General features: G+C 40.3%; 1 protein-coding gene across 1 annotated transcript; it reads right to left on the reverse strand.

Annotated features, from left to right (window-relative positions):
* Positions 1 to 57: 57 nt before the first annotated feature.
* LOC310807753 (N-terminal EF-hand calcium-binding protein 1-like) lies at positions 58 to 16,425 on the reverse strand (the record flags this gene model as incomplete). Its single annotated transcript, XM_083674347.1, has 13 exons — positions 58 to 1,507; positions 1,965 to 2,056; positions 2,424 to 2,501; positions 2,658 to 2,770; positions 3,250 to 3,303; positions 3,914 to 3,993; positions 4,123 to 4,244; positions 5,501 to 5,637; positions 8,343 to 8,440; positions 8,802 to 8,827; positions 9,476 to 9,584; positions 12,909 to 12,933; positions 16,306 to 16,425. The coding sequence occupies 13 exons, from the start codon at positions 16,423 to 16,425 to the stop codon at positions 1,479 to 1,481; spliced, it is 1,083 nt and encodes a 360-aa protein (XP_083530473.1). The 3' UTR covers positions 58 to 1,478.
* Positions 16,426 to 16,970: the final 545 nt, after the last annotated feature.

Consider the following 16,970-nt stretch of genomic DNA (forward strand, 5'->3'; position numbering starts at 1 on the left):
GAGGAGATTGATTGGACACATTCATTCATCCCCATTTTACATCATCAACACGCAGAATCTGTTATCATATCACATTATCTACTGGTGTTCAATAACAATTGCCATAAGTTTCATTACCTAAAGATTCTTACCATAGACATTTATAAGTTATTACTCAAAAAACTGTTCAAAATATGATGCTGATATTGTTCTGTTCTGTACACAAAATATAATGTTGGTAGCATTGGCTCTCACCATAAAATAATTCTGTCCCATGAAAAAAGTGCTTGTTAATGTTAATGGCTGTAGATGTTTTGTCGTAGCTGAGGTTCAATACTTCATCTGCGTTGATATGTCTTCTCATCAAGTCTTGTTTCACTAGACTTTAGATTACACATTGGTGATATCTTCTAACTTGAATATATTTTGCTATTCACTCACTCAGCATTATTTTTATTAAAACAGAAGATGTATTGATCATCTTGGAATATAGGTCCATTATTTCATTTGAACTAGGAGGCCCACAAAAAACTAAAGTGCAAGACTGACATAAGGATGATAAAGATCAGGTTTATCCAAGTCAGGGTTAGGTGTAAACCAAACAATCTGTGACTACATTCTATCGAAGAACCATCTTTTAAAATTCACAATATTTGTAAGTGTACCTTTTTTTTGTAGGAGCTAGGGGTCAACATTGCACAAAACAACAGGTATGGGGACATCCTGGTCACTTTACCTTTCTGGCTTTTTTGTTAAATAATGAATTATGAAGAATGATCATCACTGATATGTACCTGGGTTCAAATAGCATTTGAGATCATTTCATATACTTGGCCGTGCTTGATTGAGTTTGCCTGGTGTAATGGAACCAATGGAAACCAAAAGTACAAACCCATCTGACACTCCAGGCAGGCTCAAACAAACACTCATATTTGAATGATTTTAAATACTATTTGACCCAGGTCTGCTGCATATTAGAGGTAACTCACATGGTACATAACGAGATGTTAAAGCAAGTCTCACAGGTGCTATCAACAACAGTATACAATGATGTTTTGAAGAAAACAAACTAGCATTGTGACTCAAATTCATGCAAATATTGTTTTTTGCCCATTTACACATCTAAAACCAGACAAGATATGTAAATGCATCTAAAGAATGCACTGGAAAAAAAATGCTTAGAGGATAATGTTATGGATTCCAATAACAACAATTATTGTGATATTGCCAAACTCCATCTCTCTCTAAAAGACAATGTCAGTTTAGTTTACAGATGTAACTAGGCAATCATCATTAAGTCGTGCATAAGTTCATTTTTTGTTTTCAAATAATGATATACAGTAAAACACAGAATATTGTCTAGGAAATAGTCCTGGGTATCCAATAATAAATAAAGCATACCAGTATAAACAGTAAAATTAGGCAAAATATCTTCTCCTTTTCCTCCTCATCTTATTAGAATCTTTGAATATCATCGTTTTGAGGAAATGTTACTTTTGTCAGTTATTGTTCATAATCCACCAGGAGGCTGTAAAAATTGAGACATAATTCAAGATCAATCATCTAACAAGCCAACAAAGACAGACATTGACATGAAGATATACAGTAAGGGACGCAGCAAGATCTAGCACAAGTACAGTATAGCCCCCATAGATCTAGCACAAGTACAGTATAGCCCCCATAGATCTAGCACAAGTACAGTATAGCCCCCATAGATCTAGCACAAGTACAGTATAGCCCCCATAGATCTAGCACAAGTACAGTATAGCCCCCATAGATCTAGCACAAGTACAGTATAGCCCCCATAGATCTAGCACAAGTACAGTATAGCCCCCATAGATCTAGCACAAGTACAGTATAGCCCCCATAGATCTAGCACAAGTACAGTATAGCCCCCATAGCCCCAGAGAACTTTGTTTTTGTATTGTTTTTCGGCTCACAGATTGTGACTTTAACCACATTCCTTTCCTCTATACTGCACCCACCTGGGAGGAGCATGGTGGATATCATCTCAGGGTCCTCTAGTACATTGATGATGCAGCGCTGGAAAGTCTTACTAATGGACGACTGCAGGTAGCTGAGGGAGGAAGGGAGTGGGACAGAGCAGTCAGTGTGCGGTCTATAAGGCTGTATCACATAAGGCCTTGTATCACTGCAACGCCCAATAGCATTGCAATATCCCTACAAATGTCCGCACAATTTCAAGTCTTTTGGCTATAAAACCGCATGTTATCAAAATGAAAGACACAATAGTCATTTCAGAGAATTCTGACTATACCAAATCATGGCCTCATAGACTATACCAAATCATCCAATTCTGCGGATAGTTGAAATTGCTTTAATGACTTTCATGACCATTACAATGTATCTCTTGAAATGGAAAATACACAACTGGCCTTTTAAAAGGGTTAAAATGGGTGCTACATCACACCAAAAAAGCCTACCTCATCCAGGAGAGACGGTCCTGCCAGAACTCGTACATAATGAAGCAGGATCTCTCTTGAAGCGTCTGGATGGACACACTGTGGGATGATTTCTTATGAATACTTTGCTAGCTCAAGTAGAGTCTGCATCACAGTTTTAAACACTTAGGGAAACCAACAGCACATTTTTTAATTGACCCCTGATTGTCTTCTTAGCCTGTTTTAGCTGGATCAGATAAGAGACTAGTGACTCACTGCAGATTGTTGGTCTGGCTGGTTGTGGCATCCGTGTAGATCTTCAGAGCCTGCTGGAACTCCTCCACGTCTCTCTCCTTCACGGACATCTGTCTCTGGACCAGCAAAATGTTCTGGTGGGGAGTTAGAGAATGCATGTTTCAGACCAGTGGCTATAATGTCTTCTGGTTGCCTCCTTGCCTCTCAATCAGCAGTTAATCTAAGGTGAGTTTCCCAAAAGTTTTGTCACAATAAAATCTTTTCCAGTCCAAATTTGGTGATTTAGGTAAAGACAATCTTAGTGCGACAAAGCTTTCGAGAAACTCACCCATTGATATTTTCAGGTAACCTTTAGCCATTTTTATACCATGGACCATGAAGATCCGATCATTGCCTTTGATTAGTCAATTAAGAATTTGGTACTAGGGACTAACGTTCAAAGCAGTAGTCCGTAAGGACTACAGGTGTGGTCAATTGGTTTGTCATTATAGTCTTAAAAACTTTAAGATGATTAAAATGATGTATTTCCTTTTGCAGTAGCTGAAATGCATCTACACAGTGATATCAATCAACCTTAAACCTTTCTCAATTTAAAAAAGATGGTTGGACTCACGGAATTATAGGTGCCCGCTAACGTGTCCTCTTTGAGAGGTTCAAGATGTGGACTCTGCAAATGGAAGCATAAATATTTCAGTTAGTCATGAGCAGAACAAGCTTCAGCAGGGAAACAGGCCAAATCTAGCACGTATTCTTGCACCAAATACTTGCACCAAATCTGGCAAGTATTGCCTAGATACAGTACAGTTTGTCACAAAGCATTGCCCTCCATATGAAAAGGATAGCTATCTTCCTGATATTAACACCGACCCATTGAATGTAGCCTCGTGAAAGGTTGTGCAGTGTGTTCTAGCTTCTCAAGTAAGATAAGTGTTGACATTTCAGTTGATGGTCCTTGTATCTCCACTCTGCATCTCATATCACAGGAAGAGTGGCTCAGTTGTCAAATGAGTGTCTCCTGAGCACCAATGAATCAGTCAATATATGGGACACTGTATCCATTGTCATGCCTCTACATGCTAATACAACCCCTACTGAGCTGAGTAGGTGGCTACACCACCTCATACTCCTGCTGACAACCAGTGAACATCATACTGTATCTTATACTCCTGCTAACAACCAGTGAACATCATACTGTATGTCATACTCCTGCTAACAACCAGTGAACATCATACTGTATCTCATATTTCAGCTAACGACCAGTGAACCTCGTACTATACCTCATATTCCAGCTTGTCTATAAGTTGCTGCAGACGGTTGATCTGAGAACTCCAGTGGTTGTCTGGCTCCACACTGACCCCTGACCAAGGAAACAGAATGAGAGTTCATATACGGTACAGTATATCATCTATAACACACACATTGCCACAAGACTAAAATGTGATACTGGCACTGAGAATAAAAGCCAAACAATGGTCAGTGTATAGACCTGTAGTGAGCATGCCAGAGTAGGGGTCTGTGGGAGATAGACACATGTTCTTCTGGATCCGACGGCCTGGGCGTTTGCTCATCCTCTGGATGGAGAGATCTTCTGGCTTCTTCATCATCTTCCTGCAGAAGACACAGGAATCCCTATTATCAACATTACTGTTGTTGTTGTCATCATCATCATTATCATCATAATCCTCAACATCATCATTGTTGTAGTCATCATCATCCTCATCATCATCATCAGTATCATCATCATCATCAATAACAATAGCATTGCCAAAAGCTATCATCACTATCTTTACCCTCCTCCTCCTCTTTATGATCATCATCATCATCGTCATCATCATCCTCATTAGCTTCCATAGCCTGATTGACTGGGATTGGGATCAAGGGGTCATCAACATATCGAGAGAAGAGTCCAGTTTCATATACACTCAGCAGACACTTTATTAGGTACACCTGTTCAACTGCTTATTAACGCAAATATCTAATCAGCCAATCACATGGCAGAAACTCAATGCATTTAGGCATGTAGACATGGTCAAGACGACCTGCTGAAGTTCAAACTGAGCATCAGAATGGGGAAGAAAGGTGATTTAAGTGACTTTGAACGTGGCATGGTTGTTGGTGCCAGACGGGCTGGTCTGAGTATTTCAGAAACTGCCGATCTACTGGGATTTTCACGCACAACCATCTCTAGGGTTTACAGAGAATGGTCAGAAAAAGAGAAAATATCCAGTGAGCGGTAGTTCTCTGGGCGAAAATGCCTTGTTGATGCCAGAGGTCAGAGGAGAATGGCCAGACTGGTTCGAGATGATAGAAAGGCAACAGTAACTCAAAGGTTGTTGGTGGTAGTGTAATGGTGTGGAGGATATTTCTTGGCATACTTTGGGCCCCTTAGTACCAATTGAGCATTGTTTAAATGCCACAGCCTACCTGAGTATTGTTGCTGACCATGTCCATCCCTTTATGACCACAGTGTACCCATCTTCTGATGGCTACTTCCAGCAGGTTAACGTGCCATATCACAAAGCTCACATCATCTCAAACTGGTTTCTTGAACATGACAATGTGTTCACTGTACTCCAATGGCCTCCACAGTCACCAGATCTCAATCCAATAGAGCACCTTTGGGATGTGGTGGAACGGGAGATTCGCATCATGGATGTGCAGCCGACAAATCTGCAGCAACTGCGTGACGCTATCATGTCAATATGGACCAAAATCTCTGAGGAATGTTTCCAGCACCTTGTTGAATCTATGCCACAAAGAATTAAGGCAGCTCTGAAGGCAAAAGGGGGTCCAACCCGGTACTAGCAAGGTGTACATAATAAAGTGGCCGGTGAGTGTATATCATCAAGGTGTGGCTGCAGTACCTGCCAGTGCAGCTCTGCTCGTCCACTGCCTCCATAGCGCAGTCTAGTGATGACTGCAGGGAGTGCAGCTGAGTGGAGGTCTCCCGCAGCAGGAAACGTGTCACAAACTGACCCAACACCGACGAGCTCTGGTACTCCTGATGGGGGGGGGGACACACAGAACATCATCAGTGTTTTCATTGAATGTTAAGACTTAATTAGACACGTAATAGTATGTAAGGTACTATGTATTAAGGTAATGGTGTGGGATTACTGTTGGTATTGTTTATGATACTGTAGCCTAATGCTTGTATCTCTCACTGCACTTATCCTTTTCTCTTTCAGTATCTGTGAAAGTCTGTTGTGCTTTCTTGCCTGTTACATTTGTGTGGATGCTGAGAACCCCCATTTTGGAGCTATGATACAGAGTTTAATAAATTCAAGTTTAAAGTTATTATTATTATTTTATTGAACCCGTGGAATTGGTTTATTTGATGTTTTTTATTCTCTAATCCATCACAGCATATTATATATTGCATTATGAGTAATGAACACTATTCTCTTTTTTATTCCTTTCCCTTTCTCTTCTTGACAGAATATCTACAACAACTCCAGAGAATAGTTGATTTATTCTTTTTATCTCAGCACTCTACTGGAAGAGAGAAAATAATTATATTTAATTGTGGCTCCTCATAGATAAAATATATGTTCCTGTTTATACAGTACATGTTCTAGATTGTTGAGAGCTTAACATTTTTAATTTGATGAAATGCTATCAACAGCATGCCCTTTGGAGACATGCATATTTTCACCTTCACCTCAGTGACTCGAGCGGGTACTGGTTTGCAACACTACTGAGCTATAATGGATGTTTTCCTCAAGCACTGCTCCAGGACCAGTTTTGTCTTTGAATCAGCAGTAGTCAAGGTTAGGACTGGGGGGGGGGGCAAGCTGATCCCAGTCTAGAATTGAATACAACTGATCTTTGATTATTTTATTTTTTTTAAACAGACCATCGGCAGATTAATAACTAAACACAAAAGAGATAGAGAGAGATAGATGGAGAATAGAGAAGGAAAAAGAGAGAAAGGGAGGGGTGAAGGGTTGGGAGAGATACAAAGAAGTAGAGAGAGAGATATAGGGAAAGATATGAAGATATTGAGCAAGAGAAAGAGGGGAGATAGGGAGGAATGGTGGAAGAGATAGATGCTGTACTGTACAGTATATAGCGAGAGACATGATAAACAGCTGTGTTGCTGTGGTGCAGTTCTACCATCTAGAGGATGTCTGACGTCATACAGTTGAAGTGCTGGCGGGTTCATGTCAGCAGTGGTTATTGTCATGTCACCCCTCCACACACAGATCAGACAACAATCTCTATCTGGAGATACACACACACACACACACACACACACACACACACACACACACACACACACACATACAAACACACACACACACACACACACACACACACACACACACACACACACACACACACACACACACACACAGACTATCATCACAGCAATACCCAAATCGTGGAGGTAAATGGGAAGGGGAGGGGATGGGAAGAGAGGCAGCATACCATATCGTGGAACAATCATTCTTGTTCCCTCTGCATCCTTCTGCAGTTGTCTAAACCCTTTCACAGTCCTCTTACAAGTTTGTTCTCTTGTCAAAGTGAAATACTTTAAAATTATTTGCCGAAGCCTGTCACAAAGGGATAGGTGAGATCGATGACGTGTAAGCAGTGGTATTGATTATGTTTTAACAGTGGTTCTTTGATGTTGAGCTGAACGTGGAGCTCAAAGCAATCTCATTAGAGCCAAGCAGAGCTTCAGTCAGCCTCTGTATGTACACCCACCACGCATGTTATTAGGAACACCTGTACACCTTCTCATGGTGGAGATGGTGTAATGGTGTGGGGAATGTTTTCTTGGCACACTTTGGGCCCTGTTAATGCCAATCAATAAAGTGTTTGTGAGTGTATGTGCTATGCATTTCACAAGCTAGTACTTTAATCCTTGATATAGATCTCACCAAATTACCACTGCTCTGCTGTGCGTGTCAAAAATGTTTGATTTCCAGTGCTCTTGTTAACGTGTTTCATAACAGTGTATGATTCTTTGAAGTGTTATGTGGATTTGGAAGGGAAAGTTCTGACTATGAACACAGTTCTGTAGCTTTTATGTGCTGTCAGTCATTGATTCAACCCTGATACTGTGTAAATGAAACCTATTCAGATGAACTACCAGTACTACGACAGAGGCCTCCAAAGACCTCCATTGAGAGGGACCTTGTTAACATGGGAGGTGAGACTTTAAAAGACAGTGCTGTCAAGAGGGTTCAAAGCAGGTTAATAGATGTGACAGAACATAATTAGCTGAATCAATGGTCTTGCCTGTACACAATAAAAAGAAATAGTCAAACCAAATTTGAAATGGTGAGTAACAACATACTATATGATTATCTGGGGGACTCACCCCTTTAAATACTTATTTGACAGTATCAACCCAACAGAGAATACTGTGTGCCCTGACACCACATTTGACTTAAAAGCCAACGATGAAGCCAACCTAAAGTCAGGGTTATGGCTGAGTGTTAGCAAGGGCTCCCTGTAGAGGTCTTTCAGCCCTTGTTTCAAAACGCAGTGTCAGTGTGTAGAAACAGAGAAGAGTGGAGGACCTAGCCGAGCACATCCACTCTCCATTCTGTCATAGCACCGTCACAGCTGAGAGATCTCTAAAGACTTCAAAGGGGATTTCAAACTGACAGCCCTGCCACAAACAAAAGCCTACCCAAAATCCTGGTGGGAAAAAGTGGCATTCGGGAAAAATTTGGGATAGAAATTGCCATCAACCTCTTTGGTTTTGTCCATGGCCTTCAAGATGGCGACGTTCAGCTTCTCCAGAGCAGACAGGACGTTCAGATATTCACCCAGGTGTGGAGAGAAGTATTCTGGAGGATACAAAGTTATACTTGTCAGGTATACTTTTAATATCATCTACAGATTTGTGCTTCTGACTGCAGGTGTTTTTCCTATCAGGCTGTAATACCTTGAGAGAGGAACTATTAGAGCAACATTGCAGCAGTAGCCACCAGCCAGTGCCAAAACTGGTGAGAATAGGTCTGTCAAAGTGGGCAATAACATTGAATTGCTGCATCATTCCAGTCTGTGAGGCATGCACAAGCCAGGATGAGTTTGGTACATTGCTATGGCCTATGGACATTTCAAATCCAACTTCAAGACAGAGAACTGGAGTAAAAGCCTTGAGTGACAGGTTTACGGCACAGTATCTGAGAGTAGGGAGAGAATTACCTGAGAGTTTGTCCGTGTCTAGGTTGCTAAGAGGGAGAGAAAGTGGTGAAGGGGAAGAGGACAAAAATCTGGTTAATGGAATCTGGGAGGATTATGGGTCTGAAATGTTCTTATCAAAGCTCTATAATGTCAGCCATTTCTGGGGAGGCTGCCATGTTATCATTTATTAGTTTCCCTGGAGATACAAGGAGGTGTTGATTGGGAATCAGGACGCTGGAGAAGCTATCAGGTTGGACCATGTGGGGATCTGTGTGTGTGTGTGTGTGTGTGTGTGTGTGTGTGTGTGTGTGTGTGTGTGTGTGTGTGTGTGTGTGTGTGTGTGTGTGTGTGTGTGTGTGTGTTTGCAGGTGCGTGCAGTAATTTGTTTTATAAGAGCACATTTTACAAAGTAAAACCATATTTCTATTTTCAAATATCTATACACAGTATTACCAATACATCAGTTTAGTAATTATGTAGGTACTGTATACTTTACTGTAGATTTCACCCCTTGTGCATGTACAGTACACATTCTGGTAATTGCCCTAGTTAGGTTAGGGCTTGTGCTCTAGATTCTAGGCCCTTGATTAAATATTGACACATCCTCCTTTGAAGTGTAGACACATCCCCTGTGTGGCAGGAGGAGCTACAGATGGCGATTGAGGGAGAGATGTCTCAACGGTAAATGCACTTACTCTCTCTGCTGCCTGTCAATGGAGTAGTATAGCTCCTGCATCTGCTCTGCAGTGAGGATCCCATCTGCAAAGTAGGACTGGAACTCCTCCAGGGACAGCTTGCCGTCATCTAAGAGGGAAAAGGGGAACACATGAAAACTACCTGGCCAACTACAAATTGTTTTTCATACTGTCACACCACCCGAACCATGCTCTTTTGAGGGAGTATGGCATGGTAAAGGGTCAGCCTGTAATAGAACCAAATTACTCTTGGTTCAAATTAATTACAAGAATATCTATACAGTAAATCTTGACTTTAATATGGTACATTGTGGATGCGCCTGTACGTAATTTTTTTTCTATTTCCTCCCTGGCTGTATTCCAATTATTTTATATAACTCAAATTCTCAGATTTTTACATAAAAACTCCTGTTGTCAATGGTCACCCTTTCTCTAGCCGATATTTAGTTCAAAGAGTTTTCAAAAAGTTTTCTTGTGAAACTGACATATGCAATGATTCTGGCTGTCACAATTCTCTCATTCTATCCATTGATATGGATGCCATGTAGTGTTGATTTAAGATATCTGAGTGCATGACATTCAAAGCAATCACATTTACGTAGGTTCAGATGACTATAGTCCAGTCTTTCACCTGTGAAAAGTGTTTATACATCACTGTATACAATATTGTGATTTATTTATGAGACGATCCTCATTCTACGACACTGGATTTGCAGCCATGTGTCAAAAACATTTCTCTGTAAGGGGAAGTTAAGAGCAGTATGCCTATGATAAGTCATGCTTGTGGCTCAGTGCTGAGCCTATGGGGCCCCAGGGGGACTGGGAGTCTGGGGTGGTTAGAGCAGTCAGAGCTCACTGGCAGCCTGACTGTGGATTAATGAGATCTATCTCAGTCTCTGCTGAGGACAAGCCCTGAGTCCCTCCGAGATTGAGCTCTGAGAGAGATAGGAAGCCACCAGCCAACAGACCTCAGCTAGCTAGGACCATGTTAAATAATGACTGATCTGTTAGTAGCTACTCTGACTGTCGTAAAAGGTTTGACCAAAGTCATACTGTGAGATAGACATATAAACAACGGCAAGTACAAACTGTTCTGCTTTCAGCTCATTCCCATATGCAAGTTTCACTCCCATATGCTTTGCATTGTGCTAGTTCCACATCCAATCACATACCTGAATATTGAGGCACATCATGGTCCAGATTGCACATTACGCAAGCAATACAATACAGATACTGTAGGGCTAGAGTGCAAATATGATCAGGCTAGCATCTATTGTTAATGAAAGCTCATCGCAAGTTGAACATGGCACATTGCATGTCTTTCACCTCTGTCTTAGTTTCTACTCCTGTACTTCCCATTGAATCCCCTTGAAAATATGTTTTGAAAGATAAATAGATGTCAAGGTGTCAACTAACCAAGGTGTTTTTCTTGACTGACTTTATCATATCCTAATTCAACTACCCAGCAAAAGTGGACCTTGGTGTGTTAAACACTTTTAAAGACACACATTCAAATAGACCAAGCGGAGGAGACACAATATCGTTAAGCTCTTTAAGATGGTATATTATTTATTACCATAGCATAGAGAGATGGACTCTGCTATGGCAAGTGGCCAGCTCTCATTATGTGTTAAATCTGCAGTGCTCAAAGCGTATCATGACAGCCCACTCAGTACTTCTTGGAGGGAGTCATTTTCCTCCAGGGTGCATGACTCGAGCGAGTTAGATGAAAACCATGGAGGGCTATGCTGCAAATTGAAGATAACTACTGCAAAATCACACACATAGGCCTAGACTTGAGTTTTTATTTTTATAGCGTGTAAAAAAACTTTTGATGTTTTTAGAAAGCAAAACTAAATCCAGGGTGAGAAGCTTGGAGCTAAAAGATGTATTCAACAAAAACAAATAGGTGGTATGATCATCAATGTATCCCACCCACAACCCCTTTGCCAAGCCACAGATCTGGTTTCCCCACTCTGTAGTGATTCAATCCCTCCAAGATCCCACCTTCTGCCTTTCTAATTTTTTCACAGAACTAAATGGTCACTGACAGAAGGCACAAATCTTTTAGGAACAAGTTAATCTTTTCTTGTGGAGGAAAGTTCATCTCCTGCATCTCCTACACAGCAGCTCATCTTCTACACAACAGCTCATCTTCTACACAACAGCTCATCTTCTACACAACAGCTCATCTTCTACACAACAGCTCATCTTCGACACTGGCAAAATAAGGTTGCATGTCGTAGAAGAGGCATGCGTCCATGTGAGAGCTGTAATCGGCCTTGGGCGACCTCTGCTCATGTGGGCATGCATTGTTGCATCATTAACACACTCTTATATAAAACTGTTCAAGAGGAAGCTGTCCAGAGCGCTTATATGCATTAATCACGGTCCTTATTACATTTCACATTCAATTGCACTCGGATGCAATGCATGAATAAAGAATTGACAGGAAACACAAATGCCTATTTGTCACTGTAATTTCCGAAAGCTAAATGCTCAAACATGTTTCCCCAGGAGTTTAGCAAGGATGCTGAATAAAGTCTGTTTCAAACCCAGATAAATCTAATTCATTAGAAACTGATCTAAATTAGTTTTTAGGGGGGAATAGATGTGATGTTATGGTTGGCTTGTGCTGTGTTTTCATCCAGTAGGTTTGTCATGTGTATTTGTAAGGTTTTGTCTGTTAGAGCTGGCTGGAGCATAAGCCACATATCAAATGATGAGATGAATATTCTATACACTAACAAAGTCAGAGAAAATATCCCTCAAGCTGGGATGTTGTGGTTGTTCAGTTCTCCGATGAAAATATGAAAAGAAGATCATCCTACAGTGAGAAAAGAGGATCCACTCAATCCATCTCGATACTGTATGACTAGTCCTGTCCTTCCTAATGTTACAGAGATATGATTCTGTTGGCATAGCCCTTTGCCAACGCTGCAAGGTTTCATTCATAAGTCTAAGAGAGCTCAGGGCCAAACTGATTAGATAAGGACCTTGTGTCTGATTAACAAGGCCTGTGTGCATTCCCTTAGGCCTTAGATTGCAATCAAGCCAGTCTCTCAAAGTCACACTCACTAATTTCCTGCTTTAAAACCAGAGTCACATGCTTTATCATACAATTACTTCCTGGATTATGGCAGGGAAAGCCCCAATCAATTAATTATGAATTTCAATCATTAATTAGATGAAGAAGAGTTACTGCACAGTTAAACATAGTTTATTTTTACTTTGTCAATGGTCAAAAATGTTGAAATGTTTTTCAATCATATTTTCTATTTTTGCTAGAAATAACTCATGACAAGAGACAGATTAACACTTTAAAGGCTTGTTCACACACAGTTCATGCAAGACGGTCATTTGGAATGTCATGATGTCAAATACTATAGTCTATTGCCATTTTATTACTGTTTAGTAGCATTTTTCTACTCACCATTTTTGTCTGCACGGCGAAATATCTAGAAAGAAAAAGAAAACAAATGCATTTGAACAATTCATGCAATTACATTGTTAATGTTAAAAGCTTTGAATATCCATATAGTGAGCCAAGCAGGAAACATGTCACTAAAATGGAAGAAAATTGGTTGTGTACTGTATCAAGGTAGGAGATTGGACAAGCATGCCAGGCAGCCTACAGTAATGCTCTATTTATGAAGCAGGGAACATGCATAATAAACCACCGTATCTAATAAATGTTTTGGCATTCTGCTGCCTATTTGTGCACAAGAGAACATTTAAGAAGGGCTGTAATATCCGCAAGCATTTTAATATCTGAGAGATGTTATCTCAGGAAATGAAATGGTGACATTTATGTTTGACACTTATGCAGCTCAGGGGTAAGTTGGTGATTGGCCAGACAATTTTTTTTATCTTTCTTTCTAAAATGTCTAATTTGGCCCAAAACTACGATCACAATGTTCCATGACTTTAGCTTCCCTTTAAAATTCTCATTTGACTGTGACATAACTGTAGTATGTCATCATCGTCATCATCATCTAACATTAAAACATTCAGCTACCATTAGGATCTTTCACACAATAAAGTGTTAAGTGAGTATCAGTTGCTAGTGAGTGCAATTCACCACCATATTTTTTTAAACACTCCATGTGCATCCAATCTCTACTAAATCTTCTCAAGGTCCTACAGTCCAAAGGTTGGCTAAGTCCCTGTGTTGCCAGAACGGAGCTTTGCAATCATATCCATAACGGCCACCTATCAACACACTGTGGTGTGTAACCCAGACATGCACTGCTGCCAGTCCATTTTTAAAACAGCATCACACCTTGTGAGTGAGATATACAGCACCCAACAGTAAATCACTACCTCAGGAAAGATTGCTCCACAATTACTGAAGCCCCTTATATGGGCAACAATGTATAACAGCCCTAGCTGTTTTACAGTGCTCAATTATTTCTAAACAACAGAAATGTCAATGTAAGCATCCCACAGAACTGGTTTCAGATGCCTACTGGAAGCTTGCAAATTGGAGGAACAAATTCAGGATATTAGATACCGGCTATGAACAGGCTTGAATGCTGAACCCCTGAGGCGGAGATTCACCTGTACTGTTCACCTATTGTCACCATAATACAACTGATGATGGTGATGATAGTATGAGACATTTGGCCTTACAATGATGAGGATGAGGATGAGAATGAAGATGATGCCATTGAGTTGCCTTGCTCAAGTCATTTAGACTCCATCTTGAGGGGTCTATGGCATAACAGGCTGATTTATACCAACTCCCGGAGAATTCCACAGGGAGGACTATCAGCCTGTCATGCTGAGCCCTAACCAGGCCAATAAAACTCCAGCAGGTGCACTGAATGAACTAAAGGTATCTCCTATGGTAGGATTAGTATTTCATAACGAATAACATGAGCCCTTCTCCCCAGCAGCTTAAAATTAAAAACCCATCAGTTTAAAGAGAAAACATGGTGAAATGCCTTGAAGCTGGTACATCTGTACATTAACACTCAGCTCTGAAAACCCATTGAACCAACCAGTACACAGTCAGTATACAACCCCCTTTATTACATAAAGAGAGAATCTTTTTGAGTGGGAAAAAAACTGGTTACACAACGTGGCTGACAGTGAGTCTTACTAAGCTCTAATGAGTCTGTTGAGAAGGAGGCAGCATAAATAAAGACTCTTTCACTGCAATACATGTACATTGATGGAAAGAGTGCACCACTGTTCCCTCATTCAATCAGAGGGAATGGAGAGAGGGAAAACAACCACTGCAACCAGGCATTACGAGCTCTAGAGTGACTGTGTTGATTAAGCAATGACAACATGTGTCATTCAACTCAACTGTTGTTCAGCCAAGTGCACTGTGTGGGATGTGGCTTCAAATGCCTTATTTGACTGAAAAGGTAGATTTTGGCAACAGTGTTGAATATAAGTAGTTTGATGAGGAGGGCTGATTTTTCTTTGAATGCAAACTACCTATTGTGCATGATGCATTCTGTAAAGATTAACATCTACTAACCATAGAAATAGATTGAAATGTTTCCTCTTTTTGGAGATGATGCAGCATGCTGTGATGGACTCAGTGGATGGGGGTTAATTGCATTTCATTCTTTAATGTGCACTCACTGCACTTGTGCTCCCTTCACTGGCCAATTACCTATTTAAATTCAATTTGCAAATTCTATTTATATCTGGTTGGAGGAACGTCTTAAACTGATCTGTAAGAGGGTTGTTGGTTACTTACAGTATTATCTTTTTTCTGCTTACTACGTTTATCATTATGTAACAAAGAAATAGCCTATGTATGCACCAATTATCATGTAAAATCACCTATTTTATTTCAAAACGCATCCATTGTCAGCCGACCCTCAACACTGCACAGTCTCCTGAGTGCTCTAAAGTGTGTGGGGTCGATTCACTGGTTTTATGTGGAACGGAGACTTGGAGGTTAATGGTGTACAGTGTTATGCAAATTATTAATGGCAAATATGTCTAGCTAAACCTGTAAAAGTGCGTCTTGCTGCTGTATCAAGGGCTATTTTGTACATTTTACAGTATAATTTTGAACATCAATAGTCAGCATTATTAGACTGCTATAGAGTAACATATCCAGTTCCAAATGTGGAGGCAATTAGGCAGGGTGCCCCTAAGCAACCTTGAAGCAGGTTAGGAAAACACGGTATGCATACAATGTTCATTTATTCATGCAATGCATAATAATACAAACAAGAACAATATTACAAAAATGACAATATAAGAACATTTTGTAAGAATCTTTCAATGATGAGCCTGAAATTAATAATACCCCTATCCCTTCTACAACCAATGTCATGACCCTTGTAATATGACCATGCGAATTAGATGGTAAAATAACGGACCCGTCATTAATGCTGACAGACAGAATAACAATTGAACAATAACAAGAACATTATTCAAAGCAATGTGTTGGCAGAATGCTGTGAGAAAGCGTTATACAGTCAACAACTGATTATTTCACGCACTAAATGGGCTTTCAGCCCCACTCACCTCTCTTATCACTATCACCGGCAATTAAACCGTTAACACATATAAATAGCCTCTGCCTCTCTCTCTCTCTCTCTCTCTCTCTCTCTCTCTCTCTATATATATATATATATATATATATATATATATAGGCTACAGTAGGACGTTTTGGTTCGACCAATGAATTACAATTAGAATAGAATACTTTTTGATGTCGACCTCAGCATCTTTAAACGTTTGGCATAATTTCACACTGCATAGTAGCCTACCATTGACAAAATCATCCAGAGGAATATAAGTGACATGCACCATGTAAAAACGTTTCCATTCATTTGGAATGTTGACGTGCTACTTACATCTTGGAAAATAGAGATTCCTTGATTTTGGTTCTTCTGCTGGAGCTCTTGTTGTTGCCTTATGTGGTCATGCTTTGCAGACTGAAGACACATTGTAATAATTTCTGTGCAGCCCATCATTTTGAAAAATTCTATTTGGATGGAATTTATACCTTTTAAAATGACTGTTCTAGTTCATGTAATATGTTGACCGTGGTCTTCGTTTCCAATTGCTCTCATCCGATGCTACTCCTTGGTATACTGCGCTTCCCGTTCTAAGCTGCCCAGTGTGTTGTGAATTAGGCAATTTGATTCGACAACATAAGAAACTCCGCCTTGCCACTGTCACGAGCGAGCAGCTATTCATAAAAATCTGTGGAATGCACCATCTGCTGGCGAGCACAGTGCTGAATATTTGTGGCACATTTTTCTGACGTTGATCACACCCTGTAGCATATAGCACATTAATGGTGCCATTGAATAGGCTAAAGGCTACAATTAAATGATGATGATGATGATGATGATGATGATCTTTTCATCAGAAAATATGTGTAAGGTTAAATACCACTATGCAGGTTCAACCAAATACCTACAGTACAGTAGAGGGGAGAGGAAAGAGCAACAAAGAATAATCAATTGGAACATCACTTGGTATCTTGACTACTCCCATTTCCCTTCACTGGCCC

Source organism: Argentina silus (genome assembly GCF_951799395.1).
Source record: "Argentina silus genome assembly, chromosome: 8".
Lineage (NCBI taxonomy): Eukaryota > Metazoa > Chordata > Actinopteri > Argentiniformes > Argentinidae > Argentina > Argentina silus.